At 56.8% G+C, this 26,049-nt stretch overlaps 2 protein-coding genes across 5 annotated transcripts; both read right to left on the bottom strand.

Annotated features, from left to right (window-relative positions):
* Positions 1-1,218: 1,218 nt before the first annotated feature.
* DMKN (dermokine) lies at positions 1,219-14,606 on the bottom strand. Of its 3 annotated transcripts, XM_041745110.1 has the most exons (21): positions 14,064-14,606; positions 13,612-13,818; positions 13,448-13,504; positions 13,126-13,176; positions 12,826-13,014; positions 12,288-12,344; positions 11,784-11,876; positions 11,503-11,553; positions 10,140-10,187; positions 9,454-9,507; positions 8,487-8,537; positions 8,296-8,343; positions 8,054-8,101; positions 5,764-5,820; positions 5,418-5,465; positions 3,752-3,799; positions 3,586-3,627; positions 3,192-3,260; positions 2,215-2,238; positions 2,059-2,106; positions 1,219-1,549 (listed from the first exon to the last, which is right to left on the bottom strand). In XM_041745110.1, the coding sequence occupies exons 1-20, from the start codon at positions 14,439-14,441 to the stop codon at positions 2,059-2,061; spliced, it is 1,668 nt and encodes a 555-aa protein (XP_041601044.1). In that variant the 5' UTR covers positions 14,442-14,606; the 3' UTR covers positions 1,219-1,549. The 3 variants fall into 3 exon arrangements, with proteins under 3 accessions (XP_041601044.1, XP_041601045.1, XP_041601046.1); XM_041745111.1 differs by lacking the exon at positions 8,487-8,537; XM_041745112.1 differs by lacking the exons at positions 1,219-1,549; positions 2,059-2,106; positions 2,215-2,238; ... (3 more) ...; positions 5,418-5,465; positions 5,764-5,820 and adding an exon at positions 6,260-6,403.
* Positions 14,607-20,804: 6,198 nt separating this feature from the next.
* On the bottom strand, positions 20,805-24,601 carry SBSN (suprabasin). Of its 2 annotated transcripts, none has more exons than XM_041745115.1 (4): positions 24,212-24,601; positions 21,995-22,066; positions 21,844-21,888; positions 20,805-20,978 (listed from the first exon to the last, which is right to left on the bottom strand). In XM_041745115.1, exons 1-4 carry the CDS (start codon positions 24,584-24,586, stop codon positions 20,955-20,957), a joined length of 516 nt encoding a protein of 171 aa, XP_041601049.1. In that variant the 5' UTR covers positions 24,587-24,601; the 3' UTR covers positions 20,805-20,954. The 2 variants fall into 2 exon arrangements, with proteins under 2 accessions (XP_041601049.1, XP_041601050.1); XM_041745116.1 differs by having other exon boundaries at positions 24,299-24,601.
* Positions 24,602-26,049: the final 1,448 nt, after the last annotated feature.

The following is a 26,049-nucleotide window of genomic DNA, read 5'->3' as shown; positions in this document are numbered from 1 at the left end:
AACAAATATAAGAATAATGAAAGAGTTTGAAATATTGAGAGAATTACCAAATGTAACACAGAGGCATGAAGTGAGCAAATACTATTGGAAAACTGGTTCCAGGAGACTTGCTTGATGCAGAGTTGCCACAAACCTTCAATTTGTAAAAAATGTAATATCTGCAAAATGCAATAGAGCAGAGCAGGACACGAGGAGGTGTGTCTATAAAGTGGTGGCCCCAATTTAAGGACAAAAGTGAAAGTAGGGTGCAGAGCAAAGGAATAGTCCTCATCTTTCTCTCACCCAGACGGGTTTGATCAAAACAGCTTCCCCAAATCCATTTTGGACCAGGTTTCTTTTTTTATTTATTCATCAACTATTTGAGGCCCACCCTGTGCCAGGCCCTGTGGTCAGTGCTGGGGATGGAGCAGTGACCAAGGCAGACAGGAGCTGTGTGCGCCTTGCAGTCTCAGAGGGAATCGCCTGGGCTGGCAGGGTGCTTCCTGCCCTCCTTTTATTTCCTGGGTCCCTGCAGGGATGTCAGGGATGAGTGGTGGGGATTCCCTAATTCGGGCACATGACATGGCCTTGATGGGACTTTGACTCAGAGACTCAAATACAGACTCTCCAGGCCTATCTGCAGAGTTCCTAGGCTTGGGATAAGCCTGGGCTTGGCCTGTGCCAAGAACCTCTGCCTGTTTCCTTGGCACATTAATGGAGTAGAAGTTTCTACCACTCTGTCTGCATCCCAAAGACACTGCATATGATAAGGCACTGGGTTGGGTATGAGCCACTTGCCCACAACTTCCTAAGTTCACCACCCCATCCATACCTCCATGTGTTTACAAGGCTGAGGCATATATCCTGCTATTGTTGCCCCCTTCCTGACCCTCTGGGGTGGGCCTCCTCTCCTGAAAGCCTCTTTACTCCCTCCTCCTGATGTGAACCACTTCCCTGTTGCCTTTTCAGGTTAGCAAAACACCTGTGAGTGCGTCAGCTGCGGGGGACATGGCATTCAGGCACAGGGTGGGCCAAGATGATTTTTGACGGATGGAGAAACTGAGGCACAGTGAGATCAACTAGCTACTGCTTGATAGGGCCACCCAGGTCTTACCTGTCTTAGCCCCCCATTTGGTCTACCACTCTCAGCAAGAAGGCGAGTTATCTGCCCCTGAATCACCTCCATCCTCCCTGATCTTGGCCATCAGCATAATTTGAAAGAACACAGCGTGTGAAATCTTAAGGAAACAAGATTTATGTTTTATTTCCACAAAGAAACTCAACAGGAAACTTCTTCTGAAGAATTGTCACAGTGACTTCAGGTCACAACACGGAGTAGGTGAGGAAAGTGGCAGATTCGTCCAATGAGGTTGCTGGACAAGGAGATACCACAGCGCCGTTGGAAGAAACGACGGACAGACAGACCAGGTCCCCAACCTGGAAAAAGCAGGTGTCGGCACCGAGACCAAGCCTGACGCAGGGAGAGAGCTGGGGGCGGGGCGCGGGTGGCCTCCTTCACGACTGACGACTGACATTGGTCGGGGCCTCGGTCGTGATCGGAAATAATTTTCTAGAAGAAAAAAGAGCAAATGGTAGAAGATGGCTACTCGTGACTGTTGAAACCGGGGTTCCTTTCTTCCAGCCTCTGCGCTCCCACAGTTTCTTGGGGGGGGGATGCTTCACCTGCACATCCCCTCACTCTTGCGCCTCCGTAAGACAGACTTTGCCCTTCTGCCAAGTTAATCCATCTCCCTTTCCCCATTGGTGACTCACTCTTCCTACCCCTGAGCCTTTCTCTGCAGCTCCCCAGACCCGACTGTCGCGCCCGCCCCCCCCTCCAGCCTCTCCCCAGCTGTCCCTGCACGCCCAGCCTCTGGCCGGCCTTCCCTCAGCATCAGCAGGTACTTCACACGTGTCCTCGGTCATTTCCTTGTGAGTCTTGCTCCACGCGGGGGTCGCCTCCTCGATGCCTTTAGAGCATCAGCCCAAAGCAAAGCAAATGCCGAGATCCCAGCCTGCCTCTGGGGTGGCCGTGTGGGGCCCCCAGATCAGGCTGGCGCAGCTCCCTCCGACACTCACCTACCAGAACTTCACCCACTGCAGCAGGCCAGGCCGCACCCGGGAAGCCTGTGGGACGAGGAGAACGGCTGAGTGTCCGTGGCCCTGGCCCCCCGCACACCTCTGGCCTCACACCCCTTCTCCCAGGAGCCACGGGTTCCCCGCCCCACTACTCACCGAGGAGGAAGGCGTGACTCCCCCCTGTAAAGAGAGATCAGAGGAGGTGATGTGGGGCCACAGAGGCATCTGCCACATGCTCAGGGCCTAGGAATGGCCCGGTGGCCCAGGCAGCTCAGACCAAGATTATCTCAAGGGTCCTTGAGTCTGAAGGTGGACATTCAGCCCCTAGACTTTCTTTCAAAGTAGATTTATCACCCTAAGTACGTTGTACCCAAGAAGAGCACACACTGACCCAGCAGAGTGAAAAGAAGGTAGGTAGGTAGGTAGGTAGGTAGGTAGGTAGGTGTCCCTCTGCCTGCTGGGTGGCTAGAAATCAGGGCCAGGGCTCCCTGGTTCTGAGAGATGGAGGGAAAGAGCACCTGCTTTTTCTTCACCGGCCTCATTAGCATTTAGCACATTCACTTACTGGATCTATAAGATCGCTTTCTTTGCAACTGAACGCAATAAAGTTCTCAGGGTTTTGGTTGTTTTCTCTTTTTTTCTATTAATTTCCTTTGTGGAACGAAGCATTAATTTTCCCAGCAACACAAGCTGGTGGGAAAAGCCTCCCCTAACTCGAGTGTCCTCCTCTCACTCTCCGCCCCTCCCAGGAAAGTTCACAGCAGTCAAGGAGGCGGAGAGAGCAGACACCATGAGGGAAGGCTGCCTGATGCGTGTCATGTGAGGGTTTTTTAGAGTCATACGTCCCTATTTGAGAGGATGCTGGTCCCCATTTTTCTCCAGGGCGTGTGATGCAGCCGCTGCCCCCCTGTAACTTTTTCTGAGTGCGTGGGAGTGAGGAACCTTGGACCTTCCACCTCCACTCCAAACAGCTCTCAGGGAGCCCGAGTCTCCCTCCCCAGGGGCAGAGAGATGAGACTTTGACTTTCGAAATGAACAGGATTCGGGCTCAGCTAAGACTGGCCATGAAAGCCTCCCTCCCTCGCCCCCATGCAGAGACCCCAGTGGGGAAACCGGGCATTAGGGAGTCTTACCTTAGAGGGGATCTTGGCTGAGTACTGCCCGCCAGCGGGAGTAGGGTATGCCTGCTGGTTATAGGGGTTCTGTGGAAGGAAGCGGAGGGGCGGGCAGGTAGGAGAGAAGGGATGAGGGCATTTTGGTGGAATAAGCACCCGCCTCCCGGCCTGGGCCAGACCTCTCTCCCAGCCCCCGGCCTTCCCTCCGTGTGTCATGCATTGTTGCCCCGTAGAATCTTCAGGCAGCCAGAGCCCATGGCCTCACCTCCCTCATGGTCCTAGTCCGCACGGCCCTGCCTCCCCCTTCCCCGGCACCTCTCCCAGCTCCTCAAGGGTTACTTGGGGGATGAGGGCAGGAGACCGAGGAGACCAGTGAGGTTTGGGTCAGGTGCTCAGGTGGCAGATGTCCTACCTTGGAAGTCACGGCCGCCACCTCCTGCCATCCTGCGCCAGACTGAGAAAATGACAGAAAGGGGGTGTGCAGGAGAGAGAGAGAATGTCAGATGGGCCAGCCCCGAGAACAAGACCGAGAGGGCCTGGGCCTGGCCGTTGGAGGCAGCCTGAGGGCGGAGACTCACCTGACTGGCACCGCCTGACCTCTTCTGGAGCGAAGTCGCATCAGCCCCCTGGAAGGGAGAGGGCCGCGGTGAGGGCATCCTTGCCTGAGGTCTTCCGGGCCCCTCCCCACACTCGTGGGGCTCCCGCCACCTGCCACCTAGGCCCTGCCCGCCCGTGGGAGCACCAGCACCCACACACCCCGCCGCACCCCGCTCTGCGGCCCAGGACCAGCACTGCCTCCAGAGAAGGCAGCGAGCCTGGAGGACACTGATGACCCGACAGATACAGGACAGATTTCCACACTCAGTGTCGGGAGCGAGGCAGCACCCCCGCCCCCCCCCACCCCGGTGCACCTGCAGCGAGGCCGCGGCCTGGGACTGGGCAAGAACGGCAAGTGGGACCCACACAGACTCCCTTGGCGCCCATCCGGCCCTCAGCCCCAACCCACCTTCCGCCAGCACAGAACCCTGCTCCTCCCTGGCCCCACAGTCCCTGTTCTCAAACACTGTTCCCGCAGGGTTCCTGAAAGGAGGGCTATTGTCCTCAGCAAACAGGCAAAGTGAGGTGATTAGATTGGCTCGCTGCCCACGGAGAGAGAGAGAAGGGGGAGAAATACAGGAAAGCCCTGGAAGCCGCAGCACAGGTGCATGGGCCATCTCCCCTCCGCGGGCAGGGCCAGGGGTAGCTTCCCAGCAGCAGGGGAGAAGTTTAGTTGCTGCAACCACCACTTCTCCACTCAGGACTCCCACCTCTACACACACACACAGGGGTAGGATGTTCCTCCTAACTCTGACTTCACTCCCATTGAATTGTAGCCCCACTCTTAGCCTTAACACTGAGGTCACAGGCTGCTTGACCACTGGCCTCCAGACATTTTTTGTTTGGTCTGCATTTTTACATTAGTTACGAACAATTAAAAATCAGCTTTCCATCAGATGACATGGCCACATCGGTCATTCATGAGTACGTGACAAAATGCATCTGATCTGAGGCCCTGACCTCCACCCTTGTTGCCCGCCCCGGCAACCGTCCAGCCTCACATGCCTGGCCCACACGCATGAGTGAGTGGGCAGCCTTGGCCTCTGTGCCCAAAGGCCAATGGCCATGCAGGCTCAAGATGTGGCCTTCTGCAGGACCCAGAGGTCCTGCCCATCCTTCCCAGAACCCGGATATTCCGACCTGTTGCACCTGCTCACACTTGACCATGGCCTGATCTGCTCCCCTAAGGCCTCTAGTTTCCTTTCAGCTCTCCTCCCTGACACCCCTTTTCCAGTCCTGAGAGAGGCCCCCGGCTCAGGCCCCACCATCTGCTCACCCCACCAGTACCCACCCAGCTGTGGCTCCCCCTGAGCCAGGACACCCCCAGCAGGAGCAGCAACAGAGCGGAGATGGTGGTTGGCTTCATGTTCCTGCGCCTCTGGAGGCCCCAGCCCTTGGCCTCAGCTTTTATCCCAGGGGGGACCGCCCACCCTACTCCTTCTCCACTGACTCACAGCTCCTCTCCCTACCCCACCCCCACTCGGTTGCAGAAAGGGAGGAGAGTGCGAAGGGAGGGAGGTGCCCTGCCTCAGTGGGGAAAGTCAGCAACAGGGACTGAATCTGCCGGCCCTGTGCCAAGAGCCCGGACCCTCCCGTCCCTGGATCTGAGCTTCCTAACCCCAAAACAAGAGGTTCTGCTACCCTTACCTCAATAATTTCTTTCCAGTTCAGGAAAGGGGTGTTGTGTTTGAAGTCCTGGAGGGAGGAGAAGAGGTGAGTGGGCCTCAATGGGGAGTGTGGCAGCTTGTTGGAAAGTTTCACGCTCATGTGCAAGAGTGGGTTTGGGCGCCTGGGTGTGGTTTGGGTTTAGTTGAAGATAAGCATACCGGAGGTTGAGGGTGTTAGCACTTCGGATGGCATTCGGGTGAGATTGCCCATCTCAAAAATGAAAAAAGGGCGGATTTTGTGACAGGTGGGCTGGAGCTTGAGGGAGGTGGGGAGAGGGACAGGTGACCAGGATCCCTAGTTCTCTGAAAAGTGAGAGTTCTCCTACCTCCCAGAGCCGGCTGAAGTAGAGCAGGGCGCGTGTGCTGGGGCGTGGGACTTGGCCCTGCGGAGGAAAGGTAGGGTGCAGGTGAGCTGGGAGCCCGGCCCCTTGCTCACCTACACCCCTATTCCCGCCACCACCATCGCTCAGCCTTCAGAATTTAATTGTGGCTAAGGTCTGGGGGGAAGCTGGGTGACTTTTAGGGACACCAGAAAACTCCGTCTGGCAGCAGAGGGAGAGAGAGGCTAGATCTCTGGAGCCACTAACCAGCCCCCCACCCCCAACACAGGTACCCCACTCTTCAGTCTCCCTGCTTCCCCAGCCTCTGGCAGAAGGCCACTGCGGTGAAACCTTAGGGACCAGGACCTGCCCTCAGATCTTCCCGCCTTTTTACCTGCCCTTCCAGCCCCAGCCCATTTCCCGAAGCCATGGGGCTGCAGTTGGCCCTTCCAACCCCCCTGAAGCAACAGTGGAGTCTTAAGAAAGGAGCAGAGACCAGGAGTGTGGGGCAGCTAAGGTTTATTTCAAGGGTAAGGGTTGCAATTAGCGGTGGATAATGAGGTTTTAAGAAGGGGTGGGAGGGGGGCTCCCATCCATCTGGTAGCTCCTTGTCTGAAGGTCACGGGGTGCGAAAGCTCCTCTGGTCCTGGGCAAAGAAGTAAGTTCTAAGAAGGAGCTCAAGGAATAAGAGTTCAGGGCTTAATGGGCCAAGCAGGGGTGGATCAGGCCTCTCTGCTCCTGAAATCTGCAGGGATCTTTTTTGCCCACGGCTGTCATCCAGTCAAATCCAGATATTCCAGTTTGCAATGGAACACCTCATACTTGGCAGGAACTGTTCCGTATCGGCTCCCTGTTGGCACTGCTCCCTCTGGCCCCAGTGTTCAGCTCCCTCCCTGTGAAGGACACGGGCTCCCCCTCTTCTCTGGCCCTCCTAGAGCTGCTCCCGGGGGGAACTGCCCCCAGTGAATCCTAACTGTGAGCCCCCTCCACTGCCCCCCTAGGTGTGCAGGAATGTCTGCTGCCTTCCTGGCCCCTGGGGAAGCATCAGTCTGTGCCTCTGACCCTAAGTGCCTCGTACTCAGGGGACTCGTCTCCCTGCGGTCCTCGGTAAGGAGCCTCACCCCTGCCAGACACCCGTTCTCTATAAAACAGAAACAGTTTATTTTCGTCATTTTCATCCAAACCTGAGCGGAGCACAGCTGGGGACTTCTGCCTCCAGCATCTCACCCTCTCCCACCTCATTCCCCAAGGCGCAGACTTGGCCTTGCCTGAGCATGGGGCTCTCTCTCCGCCTCCCTGCGGACCACCGCCTTGTTTCCCCCAAGAATTTTAGAGGGCAGGGCTCCTTGCCGCCCTTCTTTTGTGCAAAGGGTCAGAAACTGAGCTACTCGGGGTCACTGCGGTGGGCAGCGGGCATGTGGCTGCTGGAGAGAAGCAGTGCCGTTCAGCTCTTGCCCGCTGGAGCTTGAGCAAAGAGGGCCCGGTGTTGCCACATTTTTCAAGAGACTGGAATTCCAAGTCATTCTGTAAAAGCTCTCAGTTTTTAAAATCTGGCAGCTAATTCATAGTGTTCAAAACAAAACAAAACAAAAACAATGAATGAAATAAAGCACAGCAGTGGGCTGCCAGTTGCAACGTCTGCCTTTGGTGGGTGCTGGGATTGTGGGTCCGCCTCTACTCTGGAGGCGCCTCTGCTATTCGGGTGTCAAATCAGCCTGGCCAGGGGTTCCCCTGAATGTGGGAGGGGTGGGCAGGAGGAAGAAGAAGGGGGGTTCTGGGCTCTAAGTGCCTCCTAAGATGACGCACACCTGGGGCCCAGAAAGTCTGGCACCCAGCAGGCGCTGAGTACCTAGTCACTTCCCTTCCCTTCTCTCCTGGCATCAGTCCTCCTGGGCTCTTGAGTTCCCCGCCGACTGTTCAGTGCATCCCCTACCCTGCCTCTGCCTCCTCTGTGGTGTCCTGAGGATGAGGCTTCCTCACTCTCCCCTTAACCTTCCAGATCTCAAAGGAGAAACTGAGGCTGACACCTGCTCAGTCTGCACATTGAGACACAAAAGAGGCCCATTCCTTTCTCATCCCTGACTCCTGGCTCTTTCCAAACTCCCACCCCCTTCTCGCTCTGCCCCCTACTTCTTTATTTTTGTCTCTCTTTTTTTGTGTGTGTGTGTGCACTGGACAAAACACTCCCGGTACCATCATCATTTCCCTAGCTTCCCACATGGGGGGTTAGCAGGTAGCTTCTTCTCCGTTTCCCTCTCCCATGAAGATCGGAATGGCACGACCTTCCAGCCCTTACCTTGTTTATGGCATCCCAGTTAATGAAACCCAGCTTGGATTTAAAATTCTGCAGAAAGGAAAAAAAAAATGGAAAATGACAAATTGAGTTGTAAAGTAATTAGTTCAGGGCCTTGGGGCAAGAGGTCAAGGGCCACCACTGGTGGTTGGTCCTTCTGGAAAGAGGACTTCAGCCTGCGGGGCAGAGGGACAGAGGTTTGCTTTTCCAAAACAAAGTGAGCGGAGCAATCTTGCCAAACTCACCTTCCAGAAAGTGTCGAAGTTGAAGAGCCCAGCAGACGTCTGAGAGTTCTAAGGAACCAAAGAGAAATGAGATGAGAGTAGGAACCCACCCCGTGAGCAAGAGGCCGAGGCAGGAGCTCTGGGAGTCAGGCGGGGAGGCAGGGATCGCTTGACATGGTCCCGGCCCAAGGTGGGGTGATGCCTCCACTCACCAAGGTATTGATCCCACTGACAGCTTCACCTCCTCCACTGGACCCGTGCCACTGGGTAGGAAGGTGGGGGACTGATGTTCAAGGCCTGTGCCCGTCACCCTGCTCCTGGCCCACCGTCTCTGCCTCTGCTCAAGCTCTGTGTACTCTGTGTAAAGCTGCCTCTTCTCCTTTTCACACAGCAGCTAGGAACCCCACCTTCCCGGAATGATTTGCCACCTGTTTCTAGAGTGACCCTGCCCAGTCCCTTGAATCATCTTCCTGTTCTGCTCCCCATCCCGTCACCTGTCCCCCAAAACACTGCTAGGAGCTAATGTGTAGTCCCACCGTGCACCTGGCCTGGTGCCTTATCCTGCCACATTCCTGGGTGGAGACGTCTCTACTTTACAGGTGAGGAAAGCAAACTGAGAGCCGTCCAGCAGCGTGCCTCAGGACCTGTCTCCTTGTCGGACTCCAGCGTCCGGATCCTGAACCACCCCGGGCTGGTTATGATGCAGAAAGCTCTGCAGTCACTGGGGGGTTACGCAGGTTAGGTTTTGCCGTCCCCGTCTTACCCAGGAGGAGGCCCAGGCTTAGAAGGTCGACTGCCCTGCCTGAAGATGCTCAGATGACAGATGAGACAGCTGTCCTCTGAACCCCCACCTTCTAACTCAGAGGTCACTGCTTTCCACTTGTCAACCCTTAAGTACGGTTTCCAAAAATAGCCCCCTGACCATTCTCCTGTTACTTTTGGCTATGTTTCCCCTCGCAGTGATAATACACAATGATGATCACAGTTTGAAGAAGGGAGGTAAAAAAAAAAAAAATTAAGAAGGGAGAGAATGGATGAACCAAGGAGACAGGGATCCCAGACCCCTGTCTTAGTCTGGTCACTCGACACAGAGTCAGAGCAGCTTGCGAAAAGATACTGAGGTTCCCGTTTCTTTTCCACACCCCTCAGTGTTCTTCTCCTAAAGCCATCCCTGCTCACCTGAGAATTGTCTTGGGGGCCCCCAACGAGGTGACCACCCTCTTTGCTTATTTCCTGCAGAGAGAGAAAACGAAGAGTCAGTGGGGAAGCGGGGAATATGAAGGATGAGAGAGCAGGCCAGCAGGTGTGGGCAGGAGACTCCTGAATCGGGGCTGAGGCAGGCACACAGCAAGGATTCCCCAGGGCCCCAGGGAGGCTCTTCTCCCCGGGTAGCCCCATCTCCCTTGGCAAACCTTGCTTCAGCTTCCTGTGGGTTGGGTCACTGCTCACTTACGATCCTCATTGGCAGCATAACCATCTCTTTCTATTCACTTCTGCAAACTGCCCAAAACCCAACAGGAATGGCCTTTGCCACCAAAGTGAATTGTCCCCTGGTTCTGAGGCAGACAAAGTCGGACTAAATTGACTTAAATTGCAAGACGCAATCTGGGTGGATGTGCTGCATTGGTCAGAAAGGTGACACTGGCTGGAGAGTCAGTGAAGTAGCCTGGTTCGCCTCCTCCTAAGTTAGAGGCAGGCGCCTCTTGAGTCCCACTTGCCCAGGACTGAGATGACTTCCCGGAGCTAAGATCAAAACCGGCCTGCAATGCGGGACTGTGTGCTCTGTTAGCGTTGCTACTGCAAAGCTGACTTCCATCCCATCTCCCGCCACCAGCCTCTACTCTCAAGGCCTGTCGTCTCCTTACCCTGATGTCACCAGAGCTGCCAGGACCTCCCTGTCCTCCTCCGAAGCCCTGAGGGATGAGACAGTGCAACAGAGATCATTGTTTTAGATCTTAGGTCCATCCCTGCACATCTATGTATTGGCTTAATACAATTCCTTTAAAACTCCTTGTGGAACTCTCTTTTGGAACTGGTCAAAATAATCTTGGAGTTCATCTAAAAGAATAAATGTTTAAGAATCGGTAAGAAAACACTGGAGAAGACGGGCAACAAAGGAGGACTTGTACTGGCAGCTGTTAATGTGCCATAAAGAAAGTAGCATCACAGAACAGATGAGTCACCTTAACAAAATAGAACTCCCAGAAACTCTCCCAAAATATGAAGGCATTTACAAGTGACAGTTTACATCAGTGGTGTGAATAACTCAATGCATGTGTCTGGGAACACCAGTTAAGTATTTGTGGGTGCGGGGAGAACTTCGTTAAACTTTGCTGATTCTCCCCCCCGCCCCCTCCCCGCCCGCCTTCTTTTTTTATCTGGTTTTCCCTTCATAAGAAAGCACACCGCTCTGATCCCAGGTGTGGGGTAAGTCGAGCTGAACTGCGGAATGGGACTGTATTGAACACAGAAAAGTCAAGTCCAGATAGATTAGAGAGTTAAATAGGAAAAAAATGAAATTATACAAGTCTTCATAGTTCTAGAAGGAAAGAGCAGAAACCATAGAAGAGACTAGTGTATTTGACTACATAGTGAAGACTTTGGTACATAAAAAACTAGAAATAGACTCACAAGCTGGGAATTTTCCTGACACCTGTCTACCCATAGAGGTTAGGATCCCTAACATCCGAGGAGCCTAATATTCAGGGAGCCTTCTCCCCACGGCGGCGCTCACACCAGCACGCATCAGCCTTGCCCAGAACCTGGCGGAAAGGAGAATCTCAGCCCCACCCCGGGCCTGCTGACTCAGAAGCTGCATTTTCACAAGACCTCTAGGTGCTTCGTGGGGACCCTAGCGTGACATTTCCTCTTGTCAGTGCTGCAGGGGCTGACAGAAAGCCCAGACTTCAATAACTAGGAGGGAAGCACGCACTTTGCAAAACCAGTTTCCAGATGCTGTCAAAGAGGCCACTGCATTCTGCTCGCTGGCCAGGTGCGTGCAGGTCATTTGCAATGATTATGTTTCCAAAAGGGCTGGTTTCTATGTGATTTTTCACAGCCCCGCCCACCATACAAAGTGAGGCACGTCACACAAGGATTTGCACTTAATTATTACTTTGGAGATTGTTAGTATTTGTAGGGGTAAGCGGTTGGTTTCTTCCCCCACAAAAGGGGGCGGCGATGGAGGTTAGCCTTAGAGGTGGGCGCAGTCCCAAGTTTGGCTCTCACCTGACCCCCAGATCCTCCGGATATGCGGACGTCATTCCCTGGGCTGTCACACTGTGGGAGAGAGAGGGACAGCTTTCCCTCTGTTGCCACCCAGATGGCAATCCCAGCCCCCAGGTTGCAGCCCCAAGGCTACCCCCCAGCTGCCTCACCTCAACCCCATTCTCAGCTCTGACCGTCGCTCTCCCAGCTCCCCCCTCATCCGAGAGGCCTCAGCACCCCTAATTCCCCCTCCCCTCCAGAGACAGGAGGCAGGTCCATGCAGGCGCTCAGCAGACACTCACCCCGGGTTTATTTCCGCTGCCACTTCCGCCACCACTTCCGCTACTGCTCCCCCAGGAAGAGCCGGTATTGTGTCCCTGTGGGGTATTGTGTCCCTGCGAGGACGGAGAGCAAGAGTCCACAGAGGCTCTTAAAAGGACTCGACGGGGACCAAATAGTTGCCAGGGCCTTAGCGATCTGTTTTGCTCCCCTCTGCCCAACCTCCCTCTCTTCCCATCTTTAGCCACTAGCCACCGGCCACCGAGGGAAGGTTTTTTTTTTTTTTTTTCCACCGAGGGAAGTTATTCGGAGCACAAAGAACAGGTGTGGCCAAGTGTATTTGGAAATGTGGGACAGTTTGGGGATTCTGAGCTGTGGGCTTCTACCCCCTACCACATGCCAGAAGTGAAAAACCTCGGGAGCCTAACTTCTCCAGAGCCTTGACCCCGGCCACCTGAGGGCCCGTTCTGTCCTCCCCGTCCCTCTTCTGGAACCTAGAAAGAGGAAGGGACCCCAAGGGTCCTTACCTGGGAGCCTGAGTAGCCGCTCTGATCAAAATTCCTAGAATTTTCTAAGGGACGGTCCTGGATTGGGGGAGAAAGCAGGTAGTATGGGGAGCGATCAGTTAAAGCCTCTTATGTGGCCTGCCTTGTCCTCTTGCTTCCCTCTTCTTGCCTGAGCCCTTTCCCAGACCCTTCCCAGGTACCCCAGGGCTGCCCGAGGCCGGCTGCCAGGCCGTGGTCCCCTCCTGGCCCTTCAGCCCTAGAGGGGCCTCGTGTGCCCTGTATTCATCAGCGTCACCTGCACCCCAGCTCTGTACGTGTCCCTGTCTCCGCGTGGGTGACAGGCCTCCCCCTTTAGCCCCCGGGTCTCCTGGGAGCTCCCCAAGCAGCGTCCTGTTCCCTCTGCCACCCCCGGCTCTGTGGGCTCTGCCAACAGGAATCCTGGGTTAGACAGAGGTGGAGCATCCCCCTGCCCCCCAAGCGAAACTGCGAGTGGGGGGGGGCACCTCGGCCTGGAGGGCCTGCTGGAGGCCGGAAGGGCGAGCGGCCCAGCACGACTCACCCAGCTGGGCCCGTAACTGCTGCCACCGCTGCCACCGCTGCTGCTGCCACTGCTGCTGCTGCTGCCACTGCCGCTGCTGCCACCGCCGCTGCTGCTGCCACCGCCGCTGCTGCTGCCACCGCCGCTGCTGCCGCCACTGCTGCTGCTGCCACCGCCGCTGCTGCCACCACTGCCACCGCCACTGCCTCCCTGAGGGGCAGGAAGGGGCCAGAGTGAAGATTGACCGCCTCCCCCCTGCCCTCCCTCTCTTGCTGGGGCCAGTTCCCTGTGCCCGGTGCCTCCACCCGCCCGTCCTCTTACCCCAGAGTGGCCGGAGCTGCCTCCCGAGCCGGATGGCGGGGGGTTAGTGCACTGCGGAGGGAAGTTTCCAGGGACAGGTGAGTCTCCAGGCTTCCGTGGAAGCCGTCGCCACAGGCCGGGCCCTCCGGCTTCCTGCGGCCTGGCCCCCTTTGCCGGCGTGTCTCTCCCCATGCCCGTCCCTCTCCGCCCCCTCGTCCGGCCTCCCTGTGCAATCTGCCTGGTACCTCAACCCCCATCCTCCATCCTCTCCTCGTCTGTCCTACTCTCTGTCCCACACACCCAGCACCCGGATGGCCTCTCCCCCAGACTCCCCCCCCCTTACCTCCGAGTGCGAGTTGCTGCCTCTCACTGAGCCGTACCCAGGCTGGACCACAGTCCCCTGCAGAGAGGAAGAGGCTGGTGTGGGTCCCCCTGATGAGGGACACATGGCGGGGGGTCTTGAAGGGCAAGAGGGGGCAAGCATCAGGGCCCGGGTGGTTGCTGTACCTGAGCGTTGGTCCCCGAAGGGAAAGAGTCTCCCTGGCCCCAGGAGCCTCCCTGAGGGTGGTTTCCAAAGCTGCCATCTGAGCCTCCAGGATATCCCTGGCCCCAGGGGGTCCCTGGACCTCCAGGATTGCCCTGGCCGTGGCCTCCAGAGCCACCCTGGGAGCCAAAGATGCCGTGGCCTCCAGATGGAGGCTGGCCATTGGTTCCCTGCAAGAACAACATGCCCACCCTGAGTGTGGGTGACCTTCCCCGCCTGGGCCCGGGAGGGCAGGCACAGCAGGACGAAGGCAGGGAGAGGGGCCCCAGCGTGATGGAGGCGGGCTGCACCGTGGCGTGGAGGGAAACCAGCCCGGACAGTGGCACGTAGGAGGCCAAGCCATCCTCGCAGTGATTGCCGAGGTTCTCACCCCGACTGCCCACCGCCGCGCACCTCCTCGCCCGGAGCTACTCACCCAAGCACCGTCGCTGCCGGGCACCCTCTGCCAGGAGCCGTGGACAGCATTGGCCCCATGTCGAATGACGTTCTCCACCTGTCTGCCAGCCTCACCCCCGGTGTTTCCAAGGGCACGGGCCGCTTCCCCGATGCCACGGCCCACAGCGTCCCGGGCTGCAGGGCCGGCCGCCTCTCCAGCCCCTTGGCCGGCAGCCTCTTCGACTCCTTGGCTAATGGCATTTCCCACCCCCTGTCCGATGGCATCTCCCACCCCGTGTCCCAGGGCCTCCCCAGCACCCACTCCGGCGCTCTCCCCTCCTCTCAGCAGTGGGCCAGCCTCCCCACTGCCCAGGCACAGGGCCAGCAGGAGGCAGGCCAGGGAGCCCCTTGACTTCATCTCTGCCTCACTCCTCTCCCTCCTGTCTTCTTCCCACCCGAGTTTTCTTCTCTTTGCCCTTCCACCTCCTCCGTGTCTGTGTGCCCTCCTCTGTTCTCTTCCTCCTGACTTACTCTCCTTCCCTCTGAGTCCGCAGCCTTCTCTCTCCTTTCCCAGACTCCCCTGCCTTCCCAGGGCCCTCCTCCCTGCCGCTACTCCTTATACTGTGGCCTGGGAGAAGGTGACACGGCTGGGCGGCCCAGAGTCCCTCCCTCGTGACTCAGGTCCAGCCACCGATAGGGTAATGAGCCATAATTGTGAGTCTGAGAGTCTGTGTTGAAACAGAGAGGGAGCCGGAGCACTGGGGAGGAAGAAACGGGATGAGGCAGGTGCAAAAGTGTTCCGATTTCCCAACCCCAGGAATTTGGGGCGCAGGGTGGAGATGGGGGCATCTGAGGAGATAGGTGCTTGGTGTCTCCTAGAGGTGGTGGTGTGGAGAGGACTTAAGAGAAAGGAACCACAGGCAGGACCCAACCCAACCAGGAGGCAAGCGTAGAGAATCCAGTGCAGCGGGACCTCCCCCCCACCCCCGCCAGGTGTAAGCCAGCCTGGGCCAGGCGCACCGGGATGAGAAGCAGGTGCCCTTTCTTGGCCTTGCTCTCTCAGTTTTGGTGGCCTTTGTCTCTCCCATCTTTCTTCCCTCCCATTCGGCCACCTAAAGGTAACTGTCCTCACACTCTCCCACACCTTCCAGCCCACAGAGTCTGGGAGCTGTGAGCCTGCCCTCAGTGGGAACCCCAGGTACCAAGGAAGGAAGTGGCCAGCCCGAGAGTGGTCATCAGGGCGTCTCAGGGCTCGGGCTGCTCTTGGCTGAGAAAGCTGGGTGCGGAGCAGGGAGCTGGGCGGGCCAGCCACCCCCAGGGGATGAGTGGGAGGGAGCAGCTGACCCAGGCACCCATCCTGTTTACCTGGCCCACAGGGGCACGTGTGTGAGCTCAGAGCCTCCTGAGAGGACTGGGGCTGCTGCTCACCCCACCCATCCCCAGGCTCCCCAGGGCCCGGGCTGCACCGGCAGGGGACCGACTTGAGCCCCCACGCCCCACCGCCTCACCTCCCCCCAGAGCCCTGGGTCAGTAGAATGCCCCCCCCCCATCCCAGCTCAGGTCACGGAGCTCAGGCATCTTCCCGGTCTCACCCCAGTCCAGCACGGGGTTGCTTCTCTGCTCCCAGGGCCCCGGGGCCTTGTATCACTGGGACTCATCACCTAGTTAGGAGGGGCCGGTTTCCATCCGCCTTTCTCAATGTTCTGTAAGTCTCTCTCCACCCCAGCACCCGCACCCCAGCTTGTAACATCCAACACCTCTCGCTGCGTAAACACCATCCCTGTCTGTCCTGGGCACCTCCTACCTCCCTGTTATTCCACCTCTTTTTAATGACAATGATAATGGTGGTAGTGGTAATAATCATCATAATCGTCCCTGCAGCTCCAGTTTATCAAGGGCTCTGTGTGCCCAGCGCTGGACTAAGCACTTCAAGGCTCACACAGTCCCTGGGAGATAGTCGTCTCATTGCCCCGTTTCGAGACAGAGAAGCTGGAGCTCGGACGGGAATGGCCAAGCCCAGGCCTGCCCCACTCCCAAGGCCCACTCCCGGCGCTTTCTGTGGTCATCGGTCTCAGACCTCCTCCTGCTTGTCCAAACCCTCATTCTTCTCTGGATGGAATTGGCTGTGGTTTTGCCCTGGGCCCATGTGGCGGGTGGGGGCAGGGAGCAGGAGTAAATCTGAGGCCTCCGGATTGCTGGTGGGCCCCCCAGCCCCTGAGCCTGGTGTTTCCACTTCCCGGGGCAGGACCAGGGGGCTGGAGGCAGAGCACTTGGTGACTCAGAGACTCCTTCCCATGCTTCCCTCGCGGGACAGCACCTTCACGTGGTGTGTAGCTGCCTCTGACCCACCTCTATTACTAATACTTTCTTTAAGCCAGTTTACTTTCTTAAGTTTATTTTATGTTGCTACTGCAAGTGGAAAGCCGGGATCACTTGCCCCTAAATAGAAAGTGCCAGAAAACATAGCGAAGAAGCACACAGTGACGTTACATCATAGCTGGCTGCAGCTCCTGTGGTCAAAAGGGAGGTTAGCAAGTATGAGGGAGGTGTTCAGGGCACACGAGCACAGAAATGGAGTCTTATTCTCTAACATAATCAGAAAGCTTCAGAGAAAACAGAAAAGGGCATGGCTCTTGCGGTGTGATTCAGACGTATTCAAAACCACGTTCCTGGGCCCGGACCCCCCCCCACACGTCCATGTTCTACCTCCTGGGGGAACTACCCTCAGACATCTCTGGACCTAGAGGTCACCTCGCGTGGTCTGAAGGCACATGTATGAAATACCTGCTGTGAACCAAATAGAAGACTAAGTGCTTCCACATGCGTGATCTCATTGAATCCTTACCACAACCTGGGGGGCGGGGGAGAGCAGACGTTCCCATTTTACAGGTGAGGTGACTGAGGCCCAGGGCTGGTAAACACACACATAAGAGCATATTTGAAAACGATCGTGGTAACGTGGTGCCGTCGGAATTTGACCCAGGTCCGTCTGACCCCAAATAACTTTTTCTCCTACGTCCCCATCCCTCCTTTGGCATCCACAAATCTGACATGCCCGACCTCATGTCCAAGACCCTCTGATTTCAGCTTTTCTAAGTCACTACCTCATTCACTCCGTAAGGGTTTACTGGGTACCTACTGTGTGGCACACCTGTTCTAGGCGCGGGGGATAGAGCGTGGAAGAGGATCGCCTGAATCGCTCTCCTTAGGGAGCTCACAGTCATTGTGACGAGCGTCTCAGGTGGTGAGCACTAAGGAGGAAGAATAGTGGGAGGTAAGGGACTAGAGAAGACGGAGGATCTTAAATACGGTCATCAGGAAAGGCTCTTTGAGATGTGACCTATGAACTGACACCCAGAGGAAGTGAGAGAGTGAGCCATGAGGATGTCTGGGGATAGAGGATCCCAAGTGGAGGGACAGCAGTGCAAAGGCCCCGGGGCAGGAACCTCCTTACTCTATTTAAGGACCATTGTGGCTGGAGCAGGTTGGGGGGGAAGGGGAGAGTTGGAGTCAAAAAGAAACCGACCCAGATGGGGGGGGACTTGGGGACTTGGGCCATTGTGAGGACTTTATCTCTTACTCTGAATGAGGTAGAACCAGTGGAGGGTTTTGACTGAGGAGGCCTATGGTCTGACTCAGCGTTAACAGGGTCCCTCTGACAGACAGGCCGGGGAAATAGGGGGCAGGAGGTGGGTACAGAGACCAGGAAGGAGGCTTTGTGGGGGTCAGGGGGACCCCCTCTCTCAAGCAGAGAGAGGAGATGAGGCCTTGGGTCTGGGTGGTGTCTCCGCTCCCCTGCGTGGTGTCCTGGGCCTCGGACTGGCATCTGCTGGCTCCCTTGTGCGCAGTACCTATCGTGGAGCCGGGCTTCAAGCCCTAACTGCACCCTTTACTAGCTGGGAGCTTGACCCACCTGAGCAGCACCTTCCTTGTCTGTAAGAGGCAGGAATGCCAGGGTGAAGCGAGGTAATCCTCGCCAGGCACCCAGGGCAGTGGCTGGCACCCAGGAGCGCGCCCTCGGTGTTCCTGCTAGTGTTGGCCATGTTGATGTTGGGGTATCTCCTTGGCAGTTTAATTTTGAAAAACACAACACAGACACACACACACACACACACACACACACACACACACACACACACACCCCTCCTGAACGCAGACACTTCATTTTTAAAGAGGACTTGCTTGGAAGTAGCCCCCTCCCCTCCCTCCCCGAAGGTCCCAGGGAAGCAGGCCACCTCGCCAGCAGAGACCAGCAGCAAGGAAGTGCTCTTGACCAGGAGCCAGATCTTCGCCACTTACTAGCTCGGTGGCCTCAGGGGGACAGTCACGGTACCTGCCTCACAGGGAGCTCGGGGAGCTAGAGATGACGGAGAACGAATCATGCCTGTCAGCGCTCAGCACCCAGTAATGAGGGTCCCGCCTGAACTACCCTCCCCTCTCCTCCACATCACGTCTGCACAACCCGGCCCCTCCTCTCCTCACCCCCAGCCTGCCTCCACCTGTCCTCTCAGGTGCCTGGTTCTGGCTCCCACCTACTCCATGGCCAAAAGGGAAACCAAGTCTGCTCGAGGCAGGGGCCTGCCCTCTGTTAGCTGCCGGCCACTCGTGCCTGGCCTCAACCTCTCCTCCGGAACATGTTGGTCTAGGGGGACAATGGACATTGAACGAGCAAATATATCATCGCACCTTGTCCTAAGCACTGTGAAGAGACAAGATCAGCGCGCCAGGACAGAGGATGGGAAAGGCAGCCCTTTGGGCGGGTTGTGCGGTCAAGTAGCGGGCCCCTGCAGGGTGAGGAGGAGCCCACGCAGGGGGCCAGAGGGACACAAGGATGTTCCTAGCAGAGGGAGGGGACAGCAGGCCCCAAGGCAGAAGTGAGCCATGCCTCTTTACCCTTCAAAACCGGCTCAGTTCTTTCCCAGAAGCCTCCCAAGATTGACCCCACACACACGCACGCAGGATTATCCCATATGTCTCCAGCACTTTCGGGACCCCCATCCAAGTAAACCCAGCAAGAAAATGTGCGTACAGATGAAGTCAGGGAGAGCTTTCGCTGTGGGAAAGAATGATCCGCTCGCATATGCCCTTTCCAGAAGGGCCTTCTCCCGCTTGTAGGACACGAGCTCCAGCACAGAGTAGTAGGCCCTCAGTAAATGTGGGGTCTGAAGGAGTGCTTCTTGTTTATTAAAATGCAGGAAACGGACGAGCACCGTTTACTTTGAGAGGCACCCAAAACGTGTTGACGTGTGGCAAGGTGGATAGACGGTGACAGATGGGTGTGCGACAAAGCAAGGAGAGCAGCGCGTTAGCGGCAGACCGTGAGTGGGGGCTCCGCGGGCATCGGCTATAAAATTCTTTCACCTTTATGGTGCATTTGAAATCTTTTCAAATTAAAAATATTGTAGGGGAAGGGAAGGACCATATGTCACAAAAATGATGGTGTTCTACAAATCAGGAAAAATGCAGTGAACGCGAAGCGTCGGGAACGTCCCCGTTACCGTGCACGTGCAGCCCCTGCCCCTCCTGGGGGTGCCTACTTCTTGTCGATGCATCTGATTCATCGCTTTGTATTTGCTTTCCTGGGAACCCCGCAAGGGCAATTTTTGTTCCCACCGGTGATGGAATTTTGGTGCTGGGAGCCGTGTTTGTCGTCCTCCCCTGCAAACAACCCTCCTCCCCATCTGTAGTAGGAAATTGTGGCCCCTAGAAGGAAAGGAAGCTGCCCACAGGCCCATGGTCCTAATAGGCGTGCACGTGCCCCAGCACCCAGCACCCAGGCCAGTGCTCGGCGGGCATTCTAGAAACTTTTTAGGCAACTATGAAAGGTCCGGTTCTGGCGGCGGACGGCCAAGGCGCTGGCCCCTCTGAGCCTCTGTTGTCCTCATCCATGCAATGGGGATCCCAAAAGGGCTTCTGCCTTTTGGGCTGTGAGAGGCTTAAATGGTTTTGGCTCTTCCCACAGCCCTGGGAGCTAGCTAGTGCTCAGTGAGCAGGAGCTGCACCATGCACCTGAAAACCGGGCCTCTGTGTCCCCCGTTGCCGCCGTTGTAAAGAGGCCCGGCCTCCGGGCGTCCGTGTGCCTCCCCCCTGCACCTTTGGTGCTCGTCCCCCGTGCCAGGATCTCCCACACGCATCTCTTCCGTCTCCCCTATGCGCGATTCCCCACGACTTGATGCCAAACAGAAAAAAAAAAATCTGTATTTTCAGAATATGCTTTGTGAGCTCTCAAGCCATTTCCCCTCCACTTCCTGACTATGTGACCTTGGTGGTGTTTCTTAACCTGCGACAGCCTCCACGTGCCTCTCCGTAAAAAGGGGCAATACCAGAACCTCTTACCTAACTGGGGGGTTGGGAGGATTCGGTGATGTCATGCATGGAAAGCACCCAGCAGGGAGCCCAGCATTGCACAATAAATACAGGTTATCATTGTTTTCCTTTGGTGCCACACCCCCCACAGGAGGATGCTCCCTGCCACCTCCGGCCTTGGGCTCCACCTAGGTTCCCGCCATTCTCTTCCCTGGTGCTTCTGCCCCCACTGCTGGCCTGAAGGGGCCTTCTCTGCACAGATGCTCCTCTTAATGCCGAGCACTCACAGATTTTGCACAGTCGCGAAGCGTGGCTTGTCCCTGCGAGCGCCCTCTTGTATCTGGCCCTACTGACCTGGACTCTCCAGCTCGGCCCCCCTGTGCACCAGCCCCCAACTCCCTTGGCAAATAGCAAGAAAAGAGAAGCCTCCCCCCACCAGCCCTTCCTCGGGGAGCAGAGTGGACCATGATGAGAGTATATAAGGCGTCGTATTTATTCACAAATCCCAGTACAGCCCCCTTACGGACTCAGGAAGTCTGTCCCCCCTACCCCCAGGTCCCCCAGGTCATTTCAGCCAGTATGACAACAGGAATGTCAGTCTGCTGAGTGAGGCCAGTGCATCAGTTTAGAGAATGATGTTGGCGATGCTCTGGAAGAGAGGAGAGAGGGAATGAATGCCGGAACACAGCCCTGAGGGGATCAAGACCTCTGCCCTCCGGCCCCCTAGAGAAATGAGGGGGACATTGGTATTAGCTTCCCGGGCCTAGGAGTAGCTTATGTTCCTGGCAACGTCTTCAGGAAGGTGGCTCCTGGGTTCAGGAAGAACAGGGAGCCAGCCCTCCCAGGCAGGGGTGCCAGGGGCTGTGTGGGAGCCCAGGGCCTTGTCATTTTGCCTCAGGGGGTCCCCTGGCATCCCCACAGCCCAGGAATAAATGAGGCTGTGCCTTTGGGTTCTGGGCCCAACCACAGGGCTGTTCCCCACCCTCATCCTTTTGCCCCAGTCTCAAGCAGCTGACATGCTAAATGCAGAGAGAAATGCAAAGCTGGGACTTTGTTCTGGGCCCAGAGTAGGGCCACGGTCCCACAGGAGCCTTCACACTGGGGTGGGGGTGGGTGGGAGGGGGTGGTCCTGTCAGCCAGGGAAAGGACAGGTTCCCACTCCCCGGCACACTGCTGTGAGGCAGCAGAGGGACTCACAGTGGGAGGAGGGAGGGAGAGAGGGAGGGAATCAAGGGGAGTGATGAGAAGCAGTGAGCACACTGAGGGGGGGCTTCAGCAGATGACCCCCCATCCCGGGTCCGTATTGCCAGCTTGCATTTGCCTCGGAGGGAATGGAAAGCAGCCAGAAGAGGAGAGCGGGGGATGAGGGACAAAGAGCAGAGGAAGAAAGGGAAGGCCGAGCTGGGAGACAGGTCTGATGGTTTCTGCGAGGCTGAGTCTGTCCACAGAGGGAAGGGGGCGTGAGAACATCTCCCAAGACAGTGGACACGGGTTGACTGGCCGCGGGCACTCACCTGCCACAGAGTTGGGAAGCTGATGAAAGGCCTGTTGACCGAAGCCTGGAATTCGAGCACAAGAGGGTTGGTCACCAGCAGGTGCCCCACCGCCATCCCAGGAGGGCCCCGTCCCTCCCCTCCCAGGCCCCCCTGCGCTGGGGAGACTTACTCCAGATGTCAACGTGGTGGTTGCGCCCCCTCCGTGCTGGTGCTGGCCGGTGGAAACGCCTGGATGAGCGCCCTGCGGACCAAGCCCAGACTGTCATTACAACCCCTTGGCCCTTGGGGGGTCTCCCAAGTTCCTCTATCCCTGGTGACCTGCTGCCATCTAGGGTGACTGGGGCCCGGACGGGAGACATAGGCTAGCCTCCTCCCCCCTCATTGTCCGGAAAGAAAACCCAACGCCCATGTCACTGCGGGAATTCTTCTCTGCCTCGCTCCCAGCCTGGTTAACCCCATGATGGACCCCCTGGCCAAACTTCTCTGCCTCCTTCCCAGCTGGTTAACCCCATGGTGGACCCCCTGACCAAACTTCTCTGCTTCTTTCCCAGCCTGGTTAACTCCATGATGAACCCCCTGACCAAACTTCTCTGCCTCACTCCCAGCCTGGTTAACCCCATGATGGACCCCATGGCCAAACTTCTCTGCCTCCTTCCCAGCTGGTTAACCCCATGGTGGACCCCCTGACCAAACTTCTCCGCCTCCTTTCCAGCCTGGTTAACCCCATGGTGGACCCCCTGACCAAACTTCTCTGCCTCCTTCCCAGCTGGTTAACCCCATGATGGACCCCCTGGCCAAACTTCTCTGCCTCCTTCCCAGCCTGGTTAACCCCATGATGGACCCCCTGGCCAAACTTCTCTGCTTCTTTCCCAGCCTGGTTAACTCCATGATGAACCCCCTGACCAAATTTCTCTGCCTCCTTCCCGGCCTGGTTGACCCCATCGTGGACCCCTTGGACCACTTTGTCTGCCTCCTTTCCAGCCTGTTCAACGGCATGGTGAACTCCCTGGCCAAAGTGCTCCACCTCCTGCCCAGCCTGGTTGACCCCAGGATAGATCCCTTGGACTATTTTGTCTCCCTCTTTCCCAGCCTGCCCAGCAGCATGGTGGACCCCCTGACCAAACTTCTCCACCTCCTTTCCAGCCTGGTTAACTCCATGATGGACCCCCTGGCCAAACTTCTCTGCTTCTTTCCCAGCCTGGTTAACACCATGGTGGAGTCCCTGGCCAAACTTCTCTGCCTCCTTCCCAGCCTGGTTAACCCCATGGTGGACCCCCTGACCAAACTTCTCCACCTCCTTTCCAGCCTGGTTAACTCCATGATGGACCCCCTGGCCAAACTTCTCTGCTTCTTTCCCAGCCTGGTCAACCCCATGGTGGACTCCTTGGATTATTTTGTCTCCCTCTTTCCCAGCCTGCCCAGCAGCATAGTGGACCCCCTGACCAAACTTCTCTGCCTCCTTCCCAGCCTGGTTAACCCCATGGTGGACCCCATGGCCAAACTTCTCTGCCTCGCTCCCAGCCTGGTTAACCCCATGGTGGACCCCCTGACCAAACTTCTCTGCCTCCTTCCCAGCCTGGTTAACCCCATGGTGGACCCCCTGACCAAGCTTCTCTGCCTCCTTCCCAGCCTGGTTAACCCCATGATGGACCCCATGGCCAAACTTCTCTGCCTCGCTCCCAGCCTGGTTAACCCCATGGTGGACCCCCTGACCAAACTTCTCTGCCTCCTTTCCAGCCTGGTTAACCCCATGGTGGACCCCATGGCCAAACTTCTCTGCCTCGCTCCCAGCCTGGTTAACGCCATGGTGGACCCCCTGACCAAACTTCTCTGCCTCGCTCCCAGCCTGGTTAACTCCATGATGAACCCCCTGACCAAACTTCTCTGCCTCCTTTCCAGCCTGGTTAACCCCATGATGGACCCCATGGCCAAACTTCTCTGCCTCACTCCCAGCCTGGTTAACCCCATGGTGGACCCCCTGACCAAACTTCTCCGCCTCCTTCCCAGCCTGGTTAACTCCATGATGAACCCCCTGACCAAACTTCTCTGCCTCATTTCCAGCCTGGTTAGCCCCATGATGGACCCCGTGGCCAAACTTCTCTGCCTCGTTCCCAGCCTGGTTAACCCCATGGTGGACCCCCTGACCAAACTTCTCTGCCTCCTTCCCAGCCTGGTTAACTCCATGATGAACCCCCTGACCAAACTTCTCTGCCTCCTTTCCAGCCTGGTTAACCCCATGATGGACCCCATGGCCAAACTTCTCTGCCTCACTCCCAGCCTGGTTAACCCCATGGTGGACCCCCTGACCAAACTTCTCCGCCTCCTTCCCAGCCTGGTTGACCCCATGATGGACCCCCTGAATCACTTTGTCTGCCTCCTTCCCAACCTGTCCAGCAGCGTTGTTGACCCCATGGACAAACTTCTCAGCTTCCTTTCCTGCTTGTCCGATGCCACTGTTGATCTCATGGGCTACCTTGTCCAAGCCGCTGTTGAGTCCCTGGACGCCTTTGTCCAGTTCCTTGCCGGCCTGGCTCCCCATGTGGCTAAGTCCATTAAAAACTTTCTCCACTTCCCTTCCAGCGTGAGTGATTCCATTATTGATGCCTTCCAGGGCCTTGCCCACCTCTCTCTCTGCATTGGTCAGCCCTCGGTTGATTCCTTCAATGACCTTCTCAATGGGGTCATCATTGGCCGCCCATCCAGGAAGGGCCCCCAATAGCAGTAGGAGGGAGCAGGAGCTGACCACACTGGCAAGGTGCATGCTGTTGGCAGGTTGGGGAGGATGCAGAGAGGAGCCAGGGAAGCAAAGCTGCTATTTATACTCTCCTTCCCTCCCTCTTCTCCACCCCTCATGACTCAATTACCCCTGTGAGGCATTGACTTGGTCCCCAGTCAGGGAGGTATTTCCCAGGGAGCTTTGAGTTGAGCAATGAAGAGGAGGAGGAAGAGAAGGTGAGTCATGAGTGGAGAACACTCACGTGGCATCTTTGCTCCTTGCCCAGCTCAGGCCCTCCACCCCAAAGCCCAGATGTCTGCCCTTCCAACCACCTCCTCTTTTCATTCCTCACCCACTATCCAGGCCTCCTCTCTCCCAACCCCACCAGTCACCCCCATCCCCAGGACCCAGGGCTGGTTCGTCACTCCTCTCAGGGGATGGAAGTATCCTGTTTCCCCAGCAGCAAGAATCTGGGAAGATGGGAGGTATAGTCAACGGGGAGGAGTACACTCTTGGAGAGTTGAGAGACTCATCAGACCTTGCTCTTTCTGTTCTTGCTGACAACCCCCCATCCCAACTCTTACCACATCCCAGCCCCACAGGTCTTCTCCCCAGCCCACAGACACACCAGGCTCATCCCTGCCCCATGGCCTTTGCACTTGCTGTCCTCTCTGCCTGGAAGGCAGAACTCACATCTTCACGTGGTGGGTTCTTTCTCGTTCTGTTCTTGGTTCAAATGTCACCTCAAAAAAACCTTCCCTGGCCATCCCTCAGTTATCCTGGGTGATATGATCCCTTTGTTTTTATAGGCACGTACCACGATCCAAAATTATCTTTTATATTGTCTGCCTCACCTATCAGATTGTAAACTTCCAGAGGACAGGGCTTTTGTGTTGGTCACTGCTATATCCTCAATTTTTAGAACATTGCCTGGGGTCTAGTAAATATTTATTTATTGAACAAATGGGTGGATTAAAAGAAGCACTCCCAAAAGGTATGTGATGTAAGCACACATAGTATGCTTGCTAAGGGAAGCCAAGGGACGAGAGGCCAAGGCCGAGCCTGAGTCTCAGATGTTGATGGAGAGAAGGGTGCCTGGGTCCCCAGAGTAGTGGGGGGCCCCTCGGGGAGGGTTACAGACTTTGGAGCCAGGGTGCATTCTCATAACAGAACCTTGGCCGCCTGCTTCCCAGCCCTTGGGCAAGGGCAGAGGACCGATTGCCATGAGCTGGGACAGGACGCAGTGTCTCCTGAAAAGCCGGTTGAGGCAGCCACGGGGAGGGGCCGAGGACCTGGGGCAGCAGGAGACCGTCAGCCAGGACCTGGGCTGGAAGCCAGGAGCTCATCCTTCCCTCCCTCTTCCTCCTGGGGCCTCCTCAGTGCCGACCTAAAGCCCCAAGTGTTGACATGGTGGCACGGGTTGGAGGGGGATGGCGGGAGCCTGCCCTGGGCGGGAAGAGGGCCATGAGAAGGGAGGGCAGGCGTGGCCGGGAGGCCTGAGGCAGCAC

The sequence above is a fragment of the Vulpes lagopus genome, chromosome 2 (assembly GCF_018345385.1).
Source record: "Vulpes lagopus strain Blue_001 chromosome 2, ASM1834538v1, whole genome shotgun sequence".
NCBI lineage: Eukaryota > Metazoa > Chordata > Mammalia > Carnivora > Canidae > Vulpes > Vulpes lagopus.
The sequence above is the reverse complement of the archived record's forward strand: the minus strand, read 5'-3'. Positions and strand labels throughout refer to the sequence as shown.